At 46.0% G+C, this 19,668-nt stretch overlaps 2 protein-coding genes and 1 long non-coding RNA gene across 4 annotated transcripts; 1 reads left to right on the forward strand and 2 right to left on the reverse strand.

Moving 5' to 3' along the window:
- Nucleotides 1–1,667: 1,667 nt before the first annotated feature.
- On the reverse strand, nucleotides 1,668–3,691 carry LOC144110344 (uncharacterized). Its single transcript, XM_077643196.1, has 4 exons — nucleotides 3,265–3,691; nucleotides 3,096–3,176; nucleotides 2,133–2,207; nucleotides 1,668–1,973 (listed from the first exon to the last, which is right to left on the reverse strand). Exons 1-4 carry the CDS (start codon nucleotides 3,493–3,495, stop codon nucleotides 1,671–1,673), a joined length of 690 nt encoding a protein of 229 aa, XP_077499322.1. The 5' UTR covers nucleotides 3,496–3,691; the 3' UTR covers nucleotides 1,668–1,670.
- Nucleotides 3,692–3,893: 202 nt separating this feature from the next.
- On the forward strand, nucleotides 3,894–5,044 carry LOC144110518 (uncharacterized). Of its 2 annotated transcripts, XM_077643504.1 has the most exons (3): nucleotides 3,894–4,049; nucleotides 4,121–4,291; nucleotides 4,375–5,044. In XM_077643504.1, exons 2-3 carry the CDS (start codon nucleotides 4,253–4,255, stop codon nucleotides 4,630–4,632), a joined length of 297 nt encoding a protein of 98 aa, XP_077499630.1. In that variant the 5' UTR covers nucleotides 3,894–4,049; nucleotides 4,121–4,252; the 3' UTR covers nucleotides 4,633–5,044. The 2 variants fall into 2 exon arrangements, with proteins under 2 accessions (XP_077499630.1, XP_077499629.1); XM_077643503.1 differs by having other exon boundaries at nucleotides 3,894–4,291.
- Nucleotides 5,045–18,442: 13,398 nt separating this feature from the next.
- Nucleotides 18,443–19,041, reverse strand: LOC144110326 (uncharacterized). The gene is made up of 2 exons (XR_013309806.1): nucleotides 18,732–19,041; nucleotides 18,443–18,640 (listed from the first exon to the last, which is right to left on the reverse strand). It is a non-coding gene; the product is annotated as an uncharacterized LOC144110326 (long non-coding RNA).
- Nucleotides 19,042–19,668: the final 627 nt, after the last annotated feature.

Genomic DNA, 19,668 nt, shown 5'->3' on the forward strand with positions numbered 1-19,668 from the left:
TGCTTGAGATGTTGATGCAAGGAAATATCACTGCAGCAAGCGGTGCATATCTATGTAAAAGTCCTGCAAATACGACCTCTAGCACTCATGTGGGTGTGCTTGAGGTCACAAAAACGAAGTTCTAGAGCATTTCTCAAACACTTCAAAGACCAAACAACACAGTGTGTAACCAAGAGGTACAGACACAAAATTTTTAACACAAAGTAGCGAATGATTTCTTTCATGGGTGCAAGGAGATGTCTTCTAGTAAAGTTCACTAACAGGCGTTGAGTGGAACATACGATTTTGCATGGCCTGATAAGCCGTTCGGCCTTTCCACTCATATCCAGTGACGTCAAGGTGCACTTGCCCAATTACTGTGACGTTACCAAACTATGTGGTAGTTCACAGGGGCTACCAGTGCTTGCTAACGACACCGACGTCATCAGGAATGTAGTAGTAGTACAGGTTGGCCAGTCGACTTGAACGTTAAGGTGCAGTTCAGAAGCTGCAGGTACAAAAGTGTTTATAATTATCAACTATCTGCACAAGAGTTTTAAGCTCCTTTTCACCATTACTAGGCCCATATGCATCTTTCAAGGCAAAAAAACTGACACTCGAAAACTTTGTGTCTGTACACCTTCAACATGCTGTAATGAAGTGCAATAAAATGGTGCACAATAGTCAAACACTCCATCCAGTCTTCTTTCACAGCATCAGAAATGTCTAGTGTGCCCTCCTGCTTGTCACGGAGTAATGGTGCCTTGGATGTGGCCCGTTTCATTCTCACTGTCATTTTCGTTCTCTTCCTCTTCGCCTTTTGGATCTGCTATTAGTGGCCCTTTCAGATGGCACAGCCCCGCACAAACTAGCACAATGCTGTTCATCAACTTCTTGTGATGAATAGACAATGAATACTCGAGAATTCTGTACACTTTAATACGATTAATTGCACGTTCAACGTGAATTCTCAGGTGCGAGATCCGTCTTGATGTAGTTGCTTCTCTTTCAGTAAACTGAAGCCTGCCTTTTGAGAAAGCCGGTGTGTTGAGCTTCACTCCCTTTTCCTTCATGGAAGTACTCAGACTAAAACCTCTGTCAGCCATGATTACGTGCCCTTCAGACAAGTTGTCAACAAAGCCAGAGTCTTCAACAATGAACTTATCTGATGCTCGTCCACCATATGTGCCAGATACAAACATTATGAATCCACTTGGTGCAACTGCAACGAGGAACTTGACAGTGTTGCAGCCCTTGTAGGAGCTGTATGTCTGCCCTCTGGGATAAAGTTTCTTGGGCCGCTGCATGTACACCTCAGTACAGTCTACAATAACAGTAGTGTCAGCATATTGACTTTTGGCAAACTGTTGTGGTATTGTTGCTAAAATTGTTTCAATTGGCAGCCATGCAACAACATTGGTCATAATGTCATGCAAAATGCCTATCATTTTGCGAAATATTCTTCCTGTTTGAGCCACAGATGCGCCAAATCTCAGGGCCAAGTCAAAATACAGTAGTCCTAATCGCAGTCGCATTAGTGTTAGCAGGACTTGGTCGCCAATGGTCATGTTTCCACAAACCTTACCATGATCAGCCACTGTTGTCACGAGTTTCCTAAAGCCATCAAGCCCAAGACCCGTGTAAAAGTTGCACGCTGCCTCAGAAAGGTCCTATGTGGTTTGTGTTTCTGATCATTGAAATTTGGTTTCTGGAGCTGCATATGAGTGCTCAACATGTATGATGGAATATGGGTCTTCCCACTGAACACCCACACTGCAAACTTGCATCTCTGCTTGGCAACTCTTGTTACACTTTTGACTTGCTCTTCCTTCTTGAGTGGAAACAGGACCATGGCAGCTGAGGTCAAGGACACTGCTGTAGCACTCATCCGAGTCTGAAGCCTGCTGCAAATGGTCCGCTGTGTCCCAGGTTGAACTTGAGGCAGCAGATGCGGCTTGTGCAGGTGTCACTGCTGAGACAGGATGTTGTGTGGCCTGCACATAAAAATAAAACAAAGCATCGAAGGAAATTTCAGACATATAATGCGTTCATGCTATGCAAATTACGATTCATTTCTACCCCATTTAGGTGAGTTGATTGTTTGAGTGAGACAGCTCGACTACTTGGATGAAGACAAAGCAGAGACATACTACCTGGCTATCCATTATTTGCACCGATGCAGCCTTTGGCTGGAGGGTTCTCAGGATTGGCCTCCTTCCACGTGTCACCTATGTAAACGCACAGAGGGGGTATGGTCCATGTGAACTGCGAAGCTCGAGAACATGCTAACAATCCGGCATTTTTCCTATTTTCTCAGTATCCCACGTGCACATTCTTGGATTTTTAGATGTGGCTTGTTAATTGCAACCACGCGTTTTGAACCACAGCATGTCGGTAACTTTTCTAAATTACAAAAAGCCGCCGCGGTGGCTCAGTGTTTATGGTGCTCGGCTGCTGGCCCGATAGACGCGGGTTCGATCCCGGCCGCAGCGGTCCAATTTTCATGGAAGCGAAATTCTAGAGGCCCGTGTGCTTTGTGATGTCAGAGCAGATTAAAGAACCCCAGGTGGTCGAAATTTCCGGAGACCTTCAACACGGCGTCCCTCATAGCCGGAGTTGCTTTGGGACGTTAAACCCCCATAAACCAAACTAAACAATTACAGCACACTAAAACAAGCTTTGAAAAGTCTGTGTGTGTGTTGTGTCTGTGGCGCAGCGCAAGTAGTACGTTCTTGTCACTGGACGAAACGCTATGCACGAATCTCGAATGCGTCAACGTCAGTCTTTGCCGCGCCCATCCCTAAGTAATCGCTGACGTTAATAGCGAGTTTACAGCGCACCCGGTATCTGTTTGACGCAGCTTATCGCTGCGTTCTGGCTCCGTAACGCGCATGCCTGTAATGGGTTGATAACGCCAATTGGCATATAGTTCAACGGTAAGACGACTATCGGCACCCTTGAGGTAGCAGTTAATGCCTAGCTCATTACGACCACGACTTCCAGCACACGGTACGAGGCGTTCTTGCGCACAGAGCGCGTAAGAGCGCTTAGTATTCATCACGATTTCGAAACAGCCACTTCGACCTCATGAAAGCAGATGTGCACGACGCACTCACCTTTTTCGCGTAGCCAAGCTTAAGCATTGGGCACGGATTTAGGGCGGTAGGTTTGCCGTCAATAAAATGAACGGAACAGACCTGTAATAAACGAAAAAACGTGCAACGGCATCAGTGGCGCGGTGTCTCTCAGCAGAATGTTCACTGTCATAAGTGGAATAACACTTACACGTGCAAGTTTGCTTGGCTTGAAGTTCTTGCGGTTCAGGGCGATTTCCCATTCACTACACTTCTCAGGCGCAGCCGGAAATCTGTGCAACGAGTACACGCCGCACATACACACACGCCTCTTGCACAGATGTTCGGCGCAGTTTTCATCCATCACAAGCTTGCGTTTACGTTGGTTGTTCTTGCAGCCAACGATGGCGCAGTGCCGCCCCGACGAGCACTTCTTATACATCGTAGCTACTCACCCAAACCACTCAATAATGACACAACTAAACGCCACGCATAAACAAACACGAATATTCGCCGGCACCGCAACGCTCATCCCGCAGTCCACGCCGAGAAGCGGCGCCTGGTGTCGAGAGTAGGAGCGCGTCCGCAGTCTGCGTGCGAGGCTAAAACAATGTCGGGCAGAAGCGTTTGCGGGTCGGTGGGCTGGAAACGCCGATTGGTCGGTGGGATGCGCTTCTCCGTGACGTTTTTCTGCTTCTCCCTCGTTCTCAACCGGACGTGGGTTCGCCGCGCCTCTCTCGGCCTGTCCCTAGAGTGCCTAGGGAATCGCTAGGGCCGGCTGGCCGGCCGCCGGGCGTGCGTGGTCTGCGGGCATTCTCTTCGTGAGCGCAGGCGGCGGCGCGCGCGTTTCGGAAGCTGTCCAGGTATGGCTTTTTTTTTTTGCGTGGTGCGCTCGTCGGCGCAGCCAGCTGAAATTTCTGTACAGTTCTTGCTTCCACGACATTGCGACGACCCCCAAAAGGCGCTGACCCGCGAGAAATCGCCAGCGACATAAAGGTACGCATTTTATCTCAAATTTCGCTTCATGAAGTGCTGTACCGCTTACCTACATGCCTTGCGCATTCCAGGACCTCGTTTTCCTGCTGCAGGAGCACGTCGTGCTGGTGTTCAAAATTTTGCAACTCCATTACGACGACCCACATAAGGTGCGGTTTGAGGACCGCCGGCGTCGCCATCTGAACCGCCGTCTGACAGCCACGATGAAGCGCTTGTCGGGCGTGCACGTTCTCAATCACGAGGTAAGGGTTGAACAACGTTTTCGCAAGTTTTCTCGTGCAGAACTCGCCAAATTGCGGCGCTTGTAACGTAACTTTTTTTGCAGCATCGTTTCCTGGATGCTTCTGGCGAGCCGATGCTGTCCTTGTTTGCCGCAGACCGGGGCATCGACCAGATGTCAAAGATTATCGTCGCGGCCCTCGTCAAGATCTACGGACCAGGGATAGCGTCGGCTTCAAGGGCAAGACCAGGAGAGGTGTACGTCGTGCACCGGTGTCGTCGGTGCGGAGCCAAAGGGCACAAGACGGACCACTGCTGGGCCTACTGCTCACCGCGCCGCCACGCCGCTGCAGGTCGCGGTTGAAGTGCTCCTGCAAACGGCCCTTTTTAGGGCCACCTCATTGTTTCCTGGCAGATCGCGAGCGTCCCGTTTCGTGCCCGTATTCCCTCTCTGTCGAAATCGACGCCAGACATCAAAATCGCGTGGTGTGAGCTAGTAAATCGCTGGTAGAGACAAAAACTCGTGCTTGTATACAGACTTACCCATCTCCAGTGCGCGTTTGTTTATTTCCGTAGGCACTACTCGCGCTTTGTAGAAATCGACGCCAGCCGCGAAATTTTACATGTTAGACCTCGCTACAGCATTAGCGCAGCGTGCCTTCGTCTCTTTACGTTCTAACTTTTATGCAGCGCACCTTTGTTTGCTCGTTACTTTTGTTCTTTTCAGTCGTTTCCTGAATCCGTCCAAAGAGCCGGGCTAAATGGATGATTATGGAACCACATGGCGATTGCACTGCATACAGCACGACTTTGGTCCCTGTGTTTTTAAATAAAAACATCAGATGTCGAAGGTCATGGTCGTGTCCGAGGATGGCTTCCACAGCTGGGGCCTAACCATAGGGACCGCACACGCTTTGTCGTCGTTGCCAAGTGGAGAGGCCCAAGATGGCTGGCATCCTTAATAAAGATCCCTTCTCGGGGCCGCTTTAGTGTTTCCTGGCAGATCACGCGCTTTCCACCCTGTGCACATGCTCTCATTTCCAATTAAAAAGGTCCTTTAATAGCAAGATGTTGCATGGTACTTGAACAATAGCGGCTACAATGACAAAGGTGAAGAAGTGCTGGAGTTACACGGAAATAAAAAAGGTTGGGGGTGCCCACATAACAACCTGAAATGGTTTTGGACAGGACTCCTAGTTAATTGCATTTGGACGAGAAAGACAAGGTTTAATTTTGCAGTGTAAGCTTGCTTCTCTAGAATGAACAGAGAACGTTGCCTCACACTGCTTGGGCCACCTTCCTTGACCCCATGAAAAAAAAAAAAACAGGATGCCTCTGGGAAACTATTTGCGGAATCTCCGCGCCCCCCCCCCCATTCAGGAGGGAAGGGTGGGTGGGGGGGGGGGGGTGACGGCCTCCTCTTTGTCGGGCTCGGCGCGACGCACGATGGACAAGACGGCGAAAGGAAGGGGGCTGTCAGTGACGCATGTTCCGCGCTCTTCGCTTAGCCAGCGTACAAGTCCCTTCGACAGCCTGAAATGCCTTCGGTGGGCATCGTCACGCATGTCGAAAGGATTGTCATGCACGTGCGACCGCCGATAACATTCCTTGCAAGCTTATTCATTGCCGTGAAAATCACGTCCTCCCCGTATCTCGCCCCAATTTTTTTGAGCCGGTGTGAAATTCAATGGATGTATGGAATGCCCACACCACTTGTCTACGTCCACCGTCCTCTTTTTTACTAGCATGGGCCTCCCTCCTTTGAACAGGATCCTTTCGGAGATCTGAGCCAACTCAGATCAGGATACCCGGCTTCTTTCAGCCTCTCTACCTGCCCCAGGAAGCTAGCCTCCGCTCTGTGTGTACAGGATTTCCCAAGAGCTCTTTTAAGCATGAAGTCGCTATACCCGCCTTGACGAGTGTGGAATGCCCCTAACTGACGTTCAAGAGAGGTTTTTTTTTTGTCCTATGGTGATATTCGCAACAGACCCTGCTCTCTAGATAATGGATCCGGAGGTATAAAATTTTTTTTATGGCGCAAGGGCATCTATGGCCAAATCCGCCTTGACACAAGGTATTTTCTTTTTCTCAAGGTGGGGTCAAAGACCCATTTCCCAAGCATTTCACCCTAAATAAGCCGAGCACCAGACCAGAGAAAAGCTTGTACCCATTGTAGCCCCGGCACTGGGGATCGAACCCCGCACCTCCCGCATGCGAGGCGGATGCTCAACCACTTGGCCACCGCTGCGGTCGGTCTAAAAACTGTAGGGTAGCTGAGCTGGGTAGTTCGAAGGTGAATCGCAGGCCACTACCTGTATCTTTGAAGATTTTGACGACGTCCGGAACTGCCCTGGGAGAGTTCGACTTAAGAATGATTAAAAAATCATCGACGTAACGGAACACTTTTAGCGCGAGGTCAGCAAGATTTTGTGCCAGTTCTTGATCCATCCTGCTCAAGTAAATATCGCTCAAAACGGGTGCCACACGGGAGCCGATGCACACACCCGATTTTTGGACGTACACCTTTTCGCCCCGCCCAACAACGGCTGACTCTAGGTAAAATGATAGCAGCTCCAGGAAACTTTCTATGGAAACCCCCGCACCCCGCCACGAACACCAACTCGTCATTGTCTTTTACAATGCAGTCTTTCACTCTCTGCATGAGCTGAGCATGGGGTAGCGAATAAAATAAGTCCTCCACATCGATGCTGAAGGTAGAGTACTTTTTCTTATCCAGCCCAGACAGGTACTTAACCACACTTGCGGAATTGTTCACCAAGAAAGGATCCGAAAGCTTGAGTGAGCTCAAATGTCGCCGTAGAAATCCCGACACAACATGCTGCCAAGTGTTGCGCTCGGATATGATTGTCCTGAACGTTCAGGGAATGGAATTTCACACCGGCTCAAAAAAGTTGGGGCGAGATACGGGGCGGACGTGATTTTCATGGCAAAGAATAAGCTTTCAAGGACTTGTAGTGCTGTGCGAAAGAAGCTCGAGCCTGAGAGCAATCGTGCTGGAGCTGAGTGCTCGATAGCGCACAGACAGAAAACCAGGCTCACAGAGTGTAAGACTGGAGTCGTATACGAAGTCCCCCTCTCGTGTGGGAAGAAGTACATCGGCCAGACGGGTCGATGTATTAACGAGATGTTAGCAGAGCATCGCAGGTCGTTGAAGGGCGCACCTTCCTCTAATCTCGCCTTGCACTGCAAAGAGTGCAAAGATTGCTTCCCACGATTGAACATGACCAGCGTCTTGTTTAAACACAGGGATCAGGTTTGCAGGGAGTTGGTGGAAGCGTACCAGATCAAGAAGGAATCAGATGACTGTGTAGCATCACCATCTGTAGGCCTCATTGATGGGGCGATGCCTTTTTTGCGCAGTTTCTTTAGCGCAAGCAGGCGGTGTGGAGCGCTAGCTTGGCAGGAGTGTGCCTGTGAGTTCGCTGTTTGTTTAGTATCTTGTCTCTGACGATGCGGAGATTGCTTTTAGGTTGTGATCAGTGGCATCACGTTACATGTGCCAAGATGGTGTGTGATAGGGTTTGCGCTTTCGGGTTTTTTAGCATGTTTTTCGCGGGATGAAGATGCATATATAGGCCTTTTTTCCTTGAATAAAAAATCGGTTGATAGTCTGCGCTCGTGTCGTGCCTTCTTGTTCTCTGTCTTCGTTTCTTTGCGCAGTTAAACATGACACATACCCAGCTCCAGTGCGCCTTTGTTTATCTCTGGGATGCCTCTGGGAAACTATTTGCGGAATTTCCGCCCCCCCGCCCCCCGATTCAGAAGGGGAAGGGGGGGGGGGGGGGGTGACGGCCTTTTCTTTGTCGGGCTCGGCGCGACGCACGATGGACAAGACGGCGAAAGGAAGGGGGCTGTCAGTGACGCATGTTCTGCGCTGTCATTAGGACGAGCTGCCCGGCCTCTCCGCGGCAGCTCCCCTTTGAACCACCCCCCGGCTGTTCAATCGGAGGCGGGCGACGGCGGGGTGGTGTTGAAAAGGAGCGCCCTTGGGGTCAAGTGCCCCCCCATAGAGACAGAGACGGCCGAGCGCTTTGAATCTCGCGTATTGTTCGCGCCCGAACCGAACAAGACGCGGCTGAGACCAATTTGAGTCAAACCAGGTCCAGATGTGGCGGTGGCCAGCCGGTTTACCGGCTTCGGGCTAAGCCGCGCGCGAGCAACGCGCAATTCCCCTGGAAGGTCAAGACAAGCGGTCATGCGGGCACAGCGAAAGCGCCTCGCGACAGACGATCTGGCGACACAGCTAATTGAATACAGCGGGAGCGGCCGATCGTCAGCGAAAATCAGTCGCACGTGTGCGCGCGCGAAGCGTTGGTGCTTTCGTCTCCCGAGAAAGACGAAACCAACCGCACTTGTGTTTGCTTTCCTTCCGAGAGGAGAGCTAACCGAGTGCACATGCGGACACGACGCCGGGTGGTATTTGCTTGCCTTCTCCTGAGGGACCCAGGTAGCACCGAAACGTTGCAATAATGTTACATTTTTGTTGAAGACTATATTAAAACGCTTCTTTAGAGCGTTAAAATAGAGTTTTCTGCATAACACACGTTATATGTTAATTTTTAACGTATTACAATGAAACATGTAACGTTACTGCAACTTGGATAACATTTTTATAACACTATTCTAATGTTCGGTACTACCTGGGGAGAGAGTCCCGCAATGCTGTGGATGTAGGGGGCACGGCATGCAAACCTGGTGGGCCAATGATTCCGAGGGTCCATTCTCGGAATTCAATTGCTCATAGTAGATTTGATGTTTTTTCATGCTATATATTTTTGAGAGCAGATTTGGAAATTTGCTGAAACTTGAAGGCGTGCCACGCGGCTCATGAACCAATCATGTGGTATATTGTGATTGGGTGATGCAAGGGATGGGCCGGGCCTTTAGGTCTTTAAAACCAGGGCCCGGAGCCATGGAAAAGGGTTCTGGGCTACGGTCTGATGTGATGCATCTTCGGCTATGCCGAGTAGGGGCCTCCCCTAGTGGTAGCCAGTTCCACTTTTCTGCTGTTTAACCTTTCTAACCTTTTTGCCACTTTTAACTTGTCTTTCATGTGTATCAATCTGCTTGCAATGTAAATATTTGTGTAAATACAGTCAAGTTATACTCCCCTGAAATACCTGCATTCTGCAAAGTCGCAATATCGTCTCTGACGGAGCACCTTTGGTGCCAAGAAGCCTTTGGTCATCCAACCAAGTAACCGTCTCGGGCGGAGAGCATTTCTGGTGCGAAGTCAAGGGACTTAGTAAGGTCTGCAAGGAAAGACCTTACGCAACTTTACTGGGGCATAGCCGCCTTTCCGAAATTAACCGTGACAAGTGCCTAGCTGTCTTTGGATTCCAGCGAAGTTGCAGCTGTACCTCCGAATCCTCCTCGCCCGTTCCCACGCGGCTTCGCATGCCATGTCGCCATGTGCGGTAAAAAGAACAGTTTGCAGAGTTTAAATGGTTCAAGTATGAAGCTATGCAATGAAGCCAATTACAGACTTCTGTACAACAGCTAGAGGAATTTCAAGAGCATGCTGTGTGATGCTAGTCAAAACTAATGCAGTCAACTATTATTTCGTATTTTTTTGACCAAACAGACATGAAATGTCTGAAGATGAATGTGTACCAAACACATCGGTGCATCAGTTAATTGTGATGCGTGAAAAAAATTGTACTAACTTATAAATGCCCATATGTCGTCATAATCAGGAATACTGAAGAATTAAGGAAAATAAAAAGTTTTTTTTTTGTTCACGCTCACACACCTGCTACAAACATCTTTATACGCGTACGTAACAATTTATGACTCTGTAAGAAGCATTTTGGGTAAAAAGTACAGTATGGCAGAAAGGAATCTTTAGGAAATGCACTGTGTAGAAATAGCCATACCAATTTCATGTGATCGTTCGATAAATGTAACAAATACCGTGCAAACAAGCTCGCTGCATAGTATAGTTTTTTTGCAAGTTACTGGTTGCAGACCGCTCTGCAGTCACTGGACTGTGATTGTGTAAGTACTGCATGACAGTGCATGGATTGCACAGCAGTTGCTTGTTCATTTCGTTTACCACCATCATTTGTAAGAAGGGGCCATTTCTCATATACATGTGTTTCTCTGCGAGTGTCGTTCTGCGCAGCGAGCGTTCTTTTGTGCCCGCATGTGTGCTTTCGGTGCGGGAGGGCGTCCTTGGCGGCACCCTCCGTTCTGCGAACGGACCGATGGGCGCCCGCTTCGTTAGCTTATTGGTGTGGTCGTTAGGGCCGCGGGAAATGCCGCCGCTGCCAGAAGTACGAACCGGAGAGCCGTGCGGCGTCTCCTTTCAAGTGGACCCATGCACGTGTGCGGGTGAGAGTGTGTGTGTTTGTGTGTGTGTGCGCTTCCGGTGCACTGCAGGTGCGCGGTAACCTGCAGCGCTTGGAGGCGACTCAGTCAAGTGACAGACGACAAGGAACCCGTGAGAGTGTGTGTGCGATGCTATTTTAGCTTGTAAATAAGTTTTCGTAAATATACCCTTTTGTATTTCCTTCACATGAGAGTTTAATCGTTTCATTTCTTCAGCGCGTATTTGTAACATTAATTTAATCTTAAGCCTCATTTCAAACACAATGAAACAGGACGTGTAACTTTTTGACATGTTCCTTTTTGGCAGCCTCTAAAAATATTTCCGCATGAATGGGCTAGCTTAATTGTTTTGCAGCAATATAACCACGGGACTGCTGTAACTTGCAACATTTTCAAATTGTGTGAGCATCACTGCATGTGAGGGGTCACAACCATATCCTAGCTGTTTCTTGAAGGTCCCGTTGCTTTGATGGCAATGCTTGGACAACCATGACCATCTTCCGCATTCATGCGTACAGGGTATGCCCATTACGTGCATGCCTTTCTACCTATTAATGCCTTACAATGCAAACAGACAACAAATAAAAGGAAGAGCACAAGTACAGACAGTGTTTGTAGCCCACACTCTTCTTCTTCACGTCAGTAAATATATATGGCACATACCCACGCGGGGGGATTTGCCAAGGTACAGTGGAGATTGTCAATGAAATATTTGCACGGGGGAAAAAAAAGACGTGAGGCGGCGGCGTAGAAGACTGAATCAGGATAAAAATTGAAAAATTCAATAAAATTTAAGAAATATGAATTACCGAGAATAGAATCAAGCATTTTAGACATGCAACAGAATTTTGTATGCAGCTAACAAGGTGACCGATCAGTCGCACTTATGTAATCATGAAGGTAGCCACAAACACTGCTTAACGGAAATTCCTTGGCGCTCGCACCGAACGAGAGAAGAACTGGAAGAGACAGAGGGAGTCCTAACCTCGAAAGAGGGACCTCCAAATACTGCTTTCCTTGAACTGCGAACCGCCGGCGAGAGAGGAGAAAATGACCTATTGTTTCAACTTGCCCACATGAGACACAAAGGTTTGTCGCAGCGAACCCGCATCGGCGCAAGTATAAATTTAAGTGAGGGATTTTGCATCGCAGAAGCGTCACTGACACCTCGCAACGCCTTGATTTACACCACTGGACATTCCATGGGTAATTTAAGTGGTGAAAATCCACGGTATTGAGCAACGGATCACTCAAGCTGGCTGAAATATGTTGGAACCGCTGGAAACGTGAAGTTTCCAACATAATGAGGTGAAGGACAGGAAAGATTACAGGAGCGCTGAGAGCTGACCTTGCCAATAAATCAGCCACCTCGTTAAAATAAACACCCGAATAGGCAGGTACTCAGACCAAGTGGATCTCACACACTGTGCACGGAACATAAAACCTAAGCGACCAATTCAATAACGATTTTCCGGAATTTTGGAGACTAGAACTGAAAGGCAGTCTGCAAGAATGAGAACTCAAGCTACATGCCTGGGAATTAAGAGAAGAGCCAAAATAACCAAAAACTCTACGAAGAATATAGGAGTATAATCAGGGATACAAGCAGAATAGCTCCAAGCCAGATCCGGCGAATATATCCCAATTGTAATGTTTAGTAGCTTCTTCTGAATTTAAAAGTAATGCTACTACTTTGAACTTTAAACTTTGGGGGTTCGAATAATAGCTGATAAATCACAGGGGGACAAAAACTGAATAACGGTAACAGAAACTTTGGCTATATTCAAGAAACATTACAAATGTCTTCCTTCGACGACTCTTCTTCCCGCACTGCCCCGTCCACCCGTTTTCTTCAGCAACTCGTTGCAAGGAGATCAGATCAACTTGAAGCGGAGCTAACAAATTCTGCGTGAACCTAACTTGCGGAAGCTGATAGCGTGGCCAATGCCTCCCATGCCTACTACGGATGGAATCAATACAAAGTCGAAGAAAAAGTATACCGCAGCACACATGATTGGAAGTGAAAGACGAATTTTGTTGATGTTGTTAGCCTATCAAAAGATGGCACATACCTACACTGGGCGATCAGCCAAGAATCCGGTGGCTATTCACCTGTACTCAGTTAAAAAAAAGAAAGCCGCGCGGGAACGCAATACTGGTGGATGTGCTGAATTTCAGGAACAAACGTATCGTGCAACAAGTAACAAAAATATTCGTGAATCAGATTTTACATTGCATAATGAACCATGACTGCACCAAAGCAATGAGATATAAGTGAAGCATTTCGTTGCTTTCGTGACAGAAATGAGTTATGAGGTTTGTTGAATAAAAAAAAGTGATTTTTGATGGCAGCCAGCATGAGCCATTTAAAGTTATAGCTCAACATTAGTCACATCTGATATAGATGACACGCATGCTTTGAAAACAAGATAATGTTTTTCTTTTTTTTTATGAGAAATGCACAGGCAGTTTCAAGGCTTGCTTCACAATTTCATTTCTGGCGTATACACAAAGGCATGTCTATAAATTATTCGTGCGTTACACCAGAACCAACACTACTTAAGTTGGTAAATCATGTTCATTACCTGGGTGTCATTAATAGCAAACATATACTAATGCTGCTAATCCTATAGAAGAACAAACAGCGGTTTTATGAAGACGTTAAATAATACGTGATACTGCATGTGTCCATCAGGCAATGAACTGTGCGGCAGTTTCAGTTTCTCTTCTCTTATTTTCAGTTTCGGTTGTCTTACTTTCAGTTTCGCTTCTTCAGAGTTTCAGTCACATGCATGTCTCTTGACACCACGTATACGTGACGCAAGAAAAGTAGAGGGGGGGGGGGGGTTCGGCGGAAACTTGGCGTCATCATGACATCGCTCGCTCCGGTGTGTCGTTCGATCTTGCATCTACAATACAACAACGTGTCGACGAGGTAAACCTATGAGTTGCACGGGATCTTACGCCCCCTCGTACATTCCTAGAAACACCGGGCCAGTCACCAGTACCATGGAACCAGTGGAAGGCACTGTTTTCTACCTACTTTCAGGAGGCGTCTGGCCTGAGTTTGCTGCAACCCGGCGCAAAGCCATGCCTTTGCAGTCGCGCGGCGTCGAAGGTCAGCGTCGTTCCGCAATTAACGCCTCCTGCCACGAGCGCAAAATGAAGGAGCAGGGACCTAAATTAATGGCGATTTCCACTGGTCGTGCTGGAGCAGCTTTTCTTGCTCCGCGACGACGAATTCGAGTTCAACTGGTCGACCTGGACCGACCGCGCGAATTCCGCTGGTCGATTGGAGCAACTCCGTTCCAACGGAGCTCACAAGGTTGATACGCCGACCAGTGGCGGATCTGCTCCGAGGCGGTTTGGGGCGCTCTTTTGCGATTCGAGCGCCTCACTTCAGATCCAGCAGTGGAATTCGCCATAAGTGAAGTTACGAAAGGCGAAGATACGTTTCAAACCGCGCTCAGCACTTGCAACCGTCTGTCCTCAGCCACGACGGAACGCTACCGCGGTTCAAGATATGTTTACAGAACCCTGGCGAGCCTGTCAGCTGCAGGTTTACATTGCTCAGTTACGCGAACCTGCGTAGAACTGCGACTTCGACAATTCCGTGAACACTGTTGTTCGTGATCAGCTCGTTTCTGGCGTTGCGTCGGACAACTTCATAGGATGGAATTGTTGCTCGAAGGTGCAGGGCGAACCGGGAAAAGGCGATTAATCGCTTGTACGAAGAGGCACTTTTTTAAAATTCAGTGGTCACTTTGGCGATGTAAAGTGCGCGAGGCGAAAGCCTTTCTGCGCCCACTGTGGCTGCTTCTTTTAATTTTTATTTAATTATTTTTAATTTTTCGCTTCTGAAACTGCATTGTCACATAAGTTAATTTTTCCTTTTTATTTTTGTTTCTTTAAAATTGTTATTTATTTTTATTTTTAACGTTTCGTGTTGAGCTATTAATTTACTTCACAAATTAATGTGTAATTACAAACTAATGCGCAATTTCTAATCACCAATTACTTCTTAATTGCTAAGACTATATGGGTTATATCAATTATTATACCATTGATGACGTCATAGTGTGACAGATTTCGCGGACGGATGGATAACGAGAGCCATTAAAGGCTTTCGCTTTAAATGTTTGCATGAAGTCGCCTATAGGCAGCTATTGGCTCTAGATTGCAGTTATTCGTTTCGGGCCCCTGATTATACACCTATATTCGCTGTTCATTTTCTAGGGGTTCAGTTGGCCCTATAGATAAGGTCTCTTGCATCGTTACTGATGTCATTATACTTGCTGACAGCCTTTCTGTCCTGACTCACTCGAAGGCTCGAAGGACGCTCTTCTGGGCCATTCTCTAAGATTTTTCATTCCACTACATGTTAAAGAAATGCGCTTTCACTGGATACCTGGACACTGCGGCATTGATGCTAACAAGACGGCCGATTTTTTAAACAAAATCTGCGCTTTGTGGGCCTGTGGTACCATTTTCTCTAAACACTGTGCATTGACAACAGCTTGCTTCCAATGGTTCCTGCATCTGCATTTTTTCAGTCATGAGCCTCTTCGTGCTGCAGCGGATTTTCAACATTCCCTTGGAGTGTGCGCTTAAGTAGTTCATGGCAATTCGAGGTGTCTATGAAGTGGGATTCCAAATGTCCCCACTTTATAGACAATGATTCCAAATATGAAGTGGGATTCCAAATGGTCCCACTTGTTTTCAAGTGGTGCCACCTCAAAACAAGTGGTTTTAACAAGTGGTCCCAATTGTGGTCTCACTATGCAGGTGTTGTTGAGCCTCTGCGCAGGCTCTTGTGACACTACGTTGCTTTCGCTTGGGACTCTGAGGCAGTTCAAAGCTTTCATGAAGTGAAGTAACTACTTTCAACTTGTGACGTAATGCACTTGTTTGATCCGGCTCTACCAGTGGTCGTGATCACAGATGCTTAATTCAGAGCATGTACTTTCTTTTAACTTCAGATACTACAAAACGTTTGCAAAAACTGCTGGGTCAATAGCCGAAGCTAGTATAGGCCCAATGTACACATTTGTTATTACAGCAACAGAAGATGCCAACATGAAACTTGGTTATAAATGATCAGTGAACAAAGTATTAGCAAGCAACACTCAACAGCACAGGGCCTAAGACTGACCCCTGGAGGCACTCCAGCACACACAGGCTGTCGAGATGATTTTAAGTGTTTTATGTGGAAAAATTGTTTTCTGTTAGTAATGTAGCTTGTAAAGAAATCAAGAGTGGAATCCCTAAAACCATAGTGCTCTAGCTTGTGAATTAAAATGTTATGATTAACAGTATCAAATGCTTTCTTTAAGTCTAGGAACAAGGCTGCAGATATTTCATTAGCTTGTGAATTAAAATGTTATGATTAACAGTATCAAATGCTTTCTTTAAGTCTAGGAACAAGGCTGCAGACATTTCATAATTATGCAAAGATGAACATAACTCTTGAGACAATGCCATTACTGCTGTAGATGTAGACCTGTTATTTCTGAAGCCTTGTTGACAGTGAGATATGATTCTAGTTCTCTCCAAGTAGTAATTTAGTTGCTTTCCGACAAGTTTTTCGAACACAGTGTTAATGATACTCAAAACCGAGATTGGACGGTAACTGCCTGAATCATTACTATCCTTGTTTGTGAACTGGTATAGCTGCAGCGATCCTCAAAATATTTGCATAAATACCTTCGTAAACTGCATGATCCATTATTATTGATAGGAGTGGAGCAAGTTGGTGGATGTTCTCTTTAATGCTCTCAAAGTAATCCCGTCATGTCTGGTTGCCTTGTTTGCAACGAGTTTTCTTGATTGCTGTGATGTCACAATCGGCAACAGCTTGCGGTAAGAAGGTGTCATGAACACAAGGGTCATTAACAGAGCATGGTAGATTAGGGATATGAGCTACAAACTCAGGGCCAATGTTTGTGAAGAAATTATCAAACCTATCAACTGTGTTTTCATCAATGTGTTCAGGAACTACGTGCTGTTTTAACTGTCTACCGATTACGCTATTTCCCACATCCCACATTTTTCAGGAGTTTCCTTCTGCTTTCTGTATTAGCATACAGTTGTATTCTTTCTTTCTCATCTGTATTAATGCCACTCCATAGTTTCTGGAGGATCTGAACTTGTTTGAATAACAAATGTTTTCTTTTTGACGTTTCCACTTACGATACCATTGATCCTTCTCTTGTATAGCCTCAAGTATGTTCTGATTCATCCACAGGCACAAAGAATTGTTCGTACCTACGGGTAGTGCATAATGTGCATTTCGATATGGCAGACTCAAGAGCCTCAGCAAAATTTTCGAATTCAGTGTGAGCATTTGTATGATATATGTTGTTGAAATCTAAATTGTATATTTTCTCCTGCAAGAGTTGATAATTAATTCACGCAATTGGTGCAGAACTCATTCGAGCTGTTTTGTAGCAGAAATGTAATGGAGGCCTGCATACTGCTGCATATTTGCATCTCAACTCTCCCACGCTAAACACTCTGTGTATGGGCATATGAATATTGGCATGGGCGTGTGTATGGGCATATGAATATCAGCATTACTTTTCATGGGGGAGGAAGTTCGAATTGAAGCAGGTCATCAAGCACAGTTTACCCTATACTCATCACATGGAACCAGTCGTTGATCGACACGTAATATAAGATTGTCTGCATGACTAGATTATTCACTGATGATGCTTTGATTTACCTCAGTGTGATTGCTCATATGGACTGCTAATATTAAAGGTCACATCTCGATGAAACAATTTCTTGCTCCTTAATGTCTCTAATGCTGAATTCATCATTCACAGAGTACCCGAATATCCTCCAGATAGTTTCCAGATAACAGCTATTAGCGTGCTTATCACAAGATATAAATATCCTGGTGTTCATCTTAAGTCATACCTGTCATGGAATCAAAAGAATAACTGTGTGTTCTGCTAACACCTTCCTGGGCTTTATTGAACATCTAGAATAAGCTCCTGTAAATGAAAAATGACTTGCATACATTACACTAATCCTAGCCCAAACCTAGAACATGCATCACACATTTTGTATCGTGAACAATGTAACCTAATTAGTGACATTGTTACAAATTATTTAGCGGCCGTAGGCAAATGTCAAGTGATGACCCGTCTATACTAATGTTTGATGCATCATTTCAAAGAAGATGTAAGCAAAAATTTTGTGTCTATACCACTTTAAGCTCAACTGTATACGCATATCAGGAGATGATAATCCAAGCTATTGTTACCAATGTAGTCTATTGTAATGTAAACAGTAAATATTTGTGCAGTGCTAATGCAATAATTATTTAATAAAAAAAGGCTCTGATGACTTGGATGCATTCTTAAAGAGTTTGCCATGCAGCTGTTCTAATGACTGTCACTATGAATTCAGGCTAATCTATCTTACCTATTAACTCAGTGAAATGCTGTGTGGCCCTTTCTGCAGATTCTACAGTACTGCAACAGTATAGCATTTTGAGCAGTGTTATGAACAGTGTTATTGTGGTCCCTTTGTCTATTTTGTGCACTCACTTAACCATATCTCAATTCACACATCTGTTCAGTTGTCACACCTCAGTTTATCTACTTTAATTTATGTGGGTGCTTAAGAAAATATGTAAACAATCTACAATGTATAGATTGTTTTTATTGGAAAAATAATTTACGATTGCTTGTGGTGACAATGCATCTTTAAAAAGTGTTGCAGCTTTGTTTATTTCTGCACTGCACGCCAGACAATGCTGGTAATGAATTCAAATCTCTGGATGCATGTACCTGCAAAGAGATTGGACGACAACGTAGTTGCAGGAACAAAATAAATATAGGTTTATTTCTGTGCTATGACAGGCAGATTGCAATATACTAGAATCTGAAGGAAAGGTAAGGCATAGTATAAGTTGCGATCTTCCAAGTATTTCAATAACTGATGCTAATGACATCTTCAGTACAATCATGAAAGGCCATCAATGTTGTCTTCACGTCTCTTTGGTTGTTTGTCACCTGAAAGACAATCACAACAGCGTAAATTAGAACAGTCGTCGCTTTTAGCTCTGCACACACCGAACTCTTATTTGACAGCGCATAATAGTACCATGTGCCACTTAGCAGAGTTGTTCAGAAAATGTCTGCATCAAGTTGCACCCTAACAGCAACTTTGTGAATTGCCAGCAATGTGTAGCCATGGACCTGAGGAAAAAGGAAGCATGTACAGGTGGGGAATGTGTCAAGGCAGTGAAACCCCTGTTGGTCCGCGGGTGCACGCACCACTCTTACCGAGCACTCTGTACTTATAAGACACACCATGCCAGAAGGTTCCCTCATTTAATCAAACTTATTGTGCCTTTTGCAAGCTGCACACTTCAGGTGCTTGGTAAGAGCCTCCCTATCCGCCACCTGGGAGACGCGCTCTTTAGCAGTCAGGTTCTGCCGAGAGAAAAAAATGGTCTGGCTAAGCCAGATGCAGAGAAACCATTGTGCTGTAGGTTTCGCTTCAGTTGTTTAAGTGTGCAACACACTGAGCTGAAAGGAAAATATACTTACCTGCAGCATATATGGCCAGTATGGAGGTGCCTCTCGCGCTCTAACGCACACACCATCCTACTGGTACCACAAAGCTGCTGCTGAAAGGAAAATATACTTACCTGCAGCATATATGGCCAGTATGGAGGTGCCTCTCGCGCTCTAACGCACACACCATCCATCTGGTTCGAGACAGCTGCACACCTCATAGGCAAGGTCTATAAGTACACAGATGAACTTGTAGACGGGTTGTAAACCAGAAGAGAGGGCCATAGAGTCGATCTCATCTTTCATATGTAGTTGTGTCCTGGAGATGTTATTATAACAGTTGCCTCATCATTGCTGTTAAGGATTTGCTTTTTTATGTTCTCCTTCTGAAGCTCAGTTGGCTTTGAAAAACTTGTACCTGAGCTGGACAGCCTCTGCTTCTTAGTGGAATGAAACCTGACTTGGTGTTCGATTTTCTTGTTTGCAGGCTCCCTTGATGTGTGGGGCATTTCTTGCTTCTT

The sequence above is a fragment of the Amblyomma americanum genome, chromosome 11 (assembly GCF_052857255.1).
Source record: "Amblyomma americanum isolate KBUSLIRL-KWMA chromosome 11, ASM5285725v1, whole genome shotgun sequence".
Taxonomy (NCBI): domain Eukaryota; kingdom Metazoa; phylum Arthropoda; class Arachnida; order Ixodida; family Ixodidae; genus Amblyomma; species Amblyomma americanum.

Bases quoted from the DNA above. Each gene is read 5' to 3' on its own strand.
- LOC144110518 (XM_077643503.1), top strand. From the start codon at position 4,103: ATGCCTTGCGCATTCCAGGACCTCGTTTTCCTGCTGCAGGAGCACGTC. The intron at 4,292-4,374 runs GTAAGGGTTGAA...CTTTTTTTGCAG, and splicing joins TGCACGTTCTCAATCACGAG to CATCGTTTCCTGGATGCTTC.
- LOC144110344 (XM_077643196.1), bottom strand. From the start codon at position 3,495: ATGTATAAGAAGTGCTCGTCGGGGCGGCACTGCGCCATCGTTGGCTGC. The intron at 2,208-3,095 runs GTGAGTGCGTCG...GCGTTTACATAG, and splicing joins AGCTTGGCTACGCGAAAAAG to GTGACACGTGGAAGGAGGCC. The intron at 1,974-2,132 runs GTAGTATGTCTC...TTTTATGTGCAG, and splicing joins TGCAAATAATGGATAGCCAG to GCCACACAACATCCTGTCTC.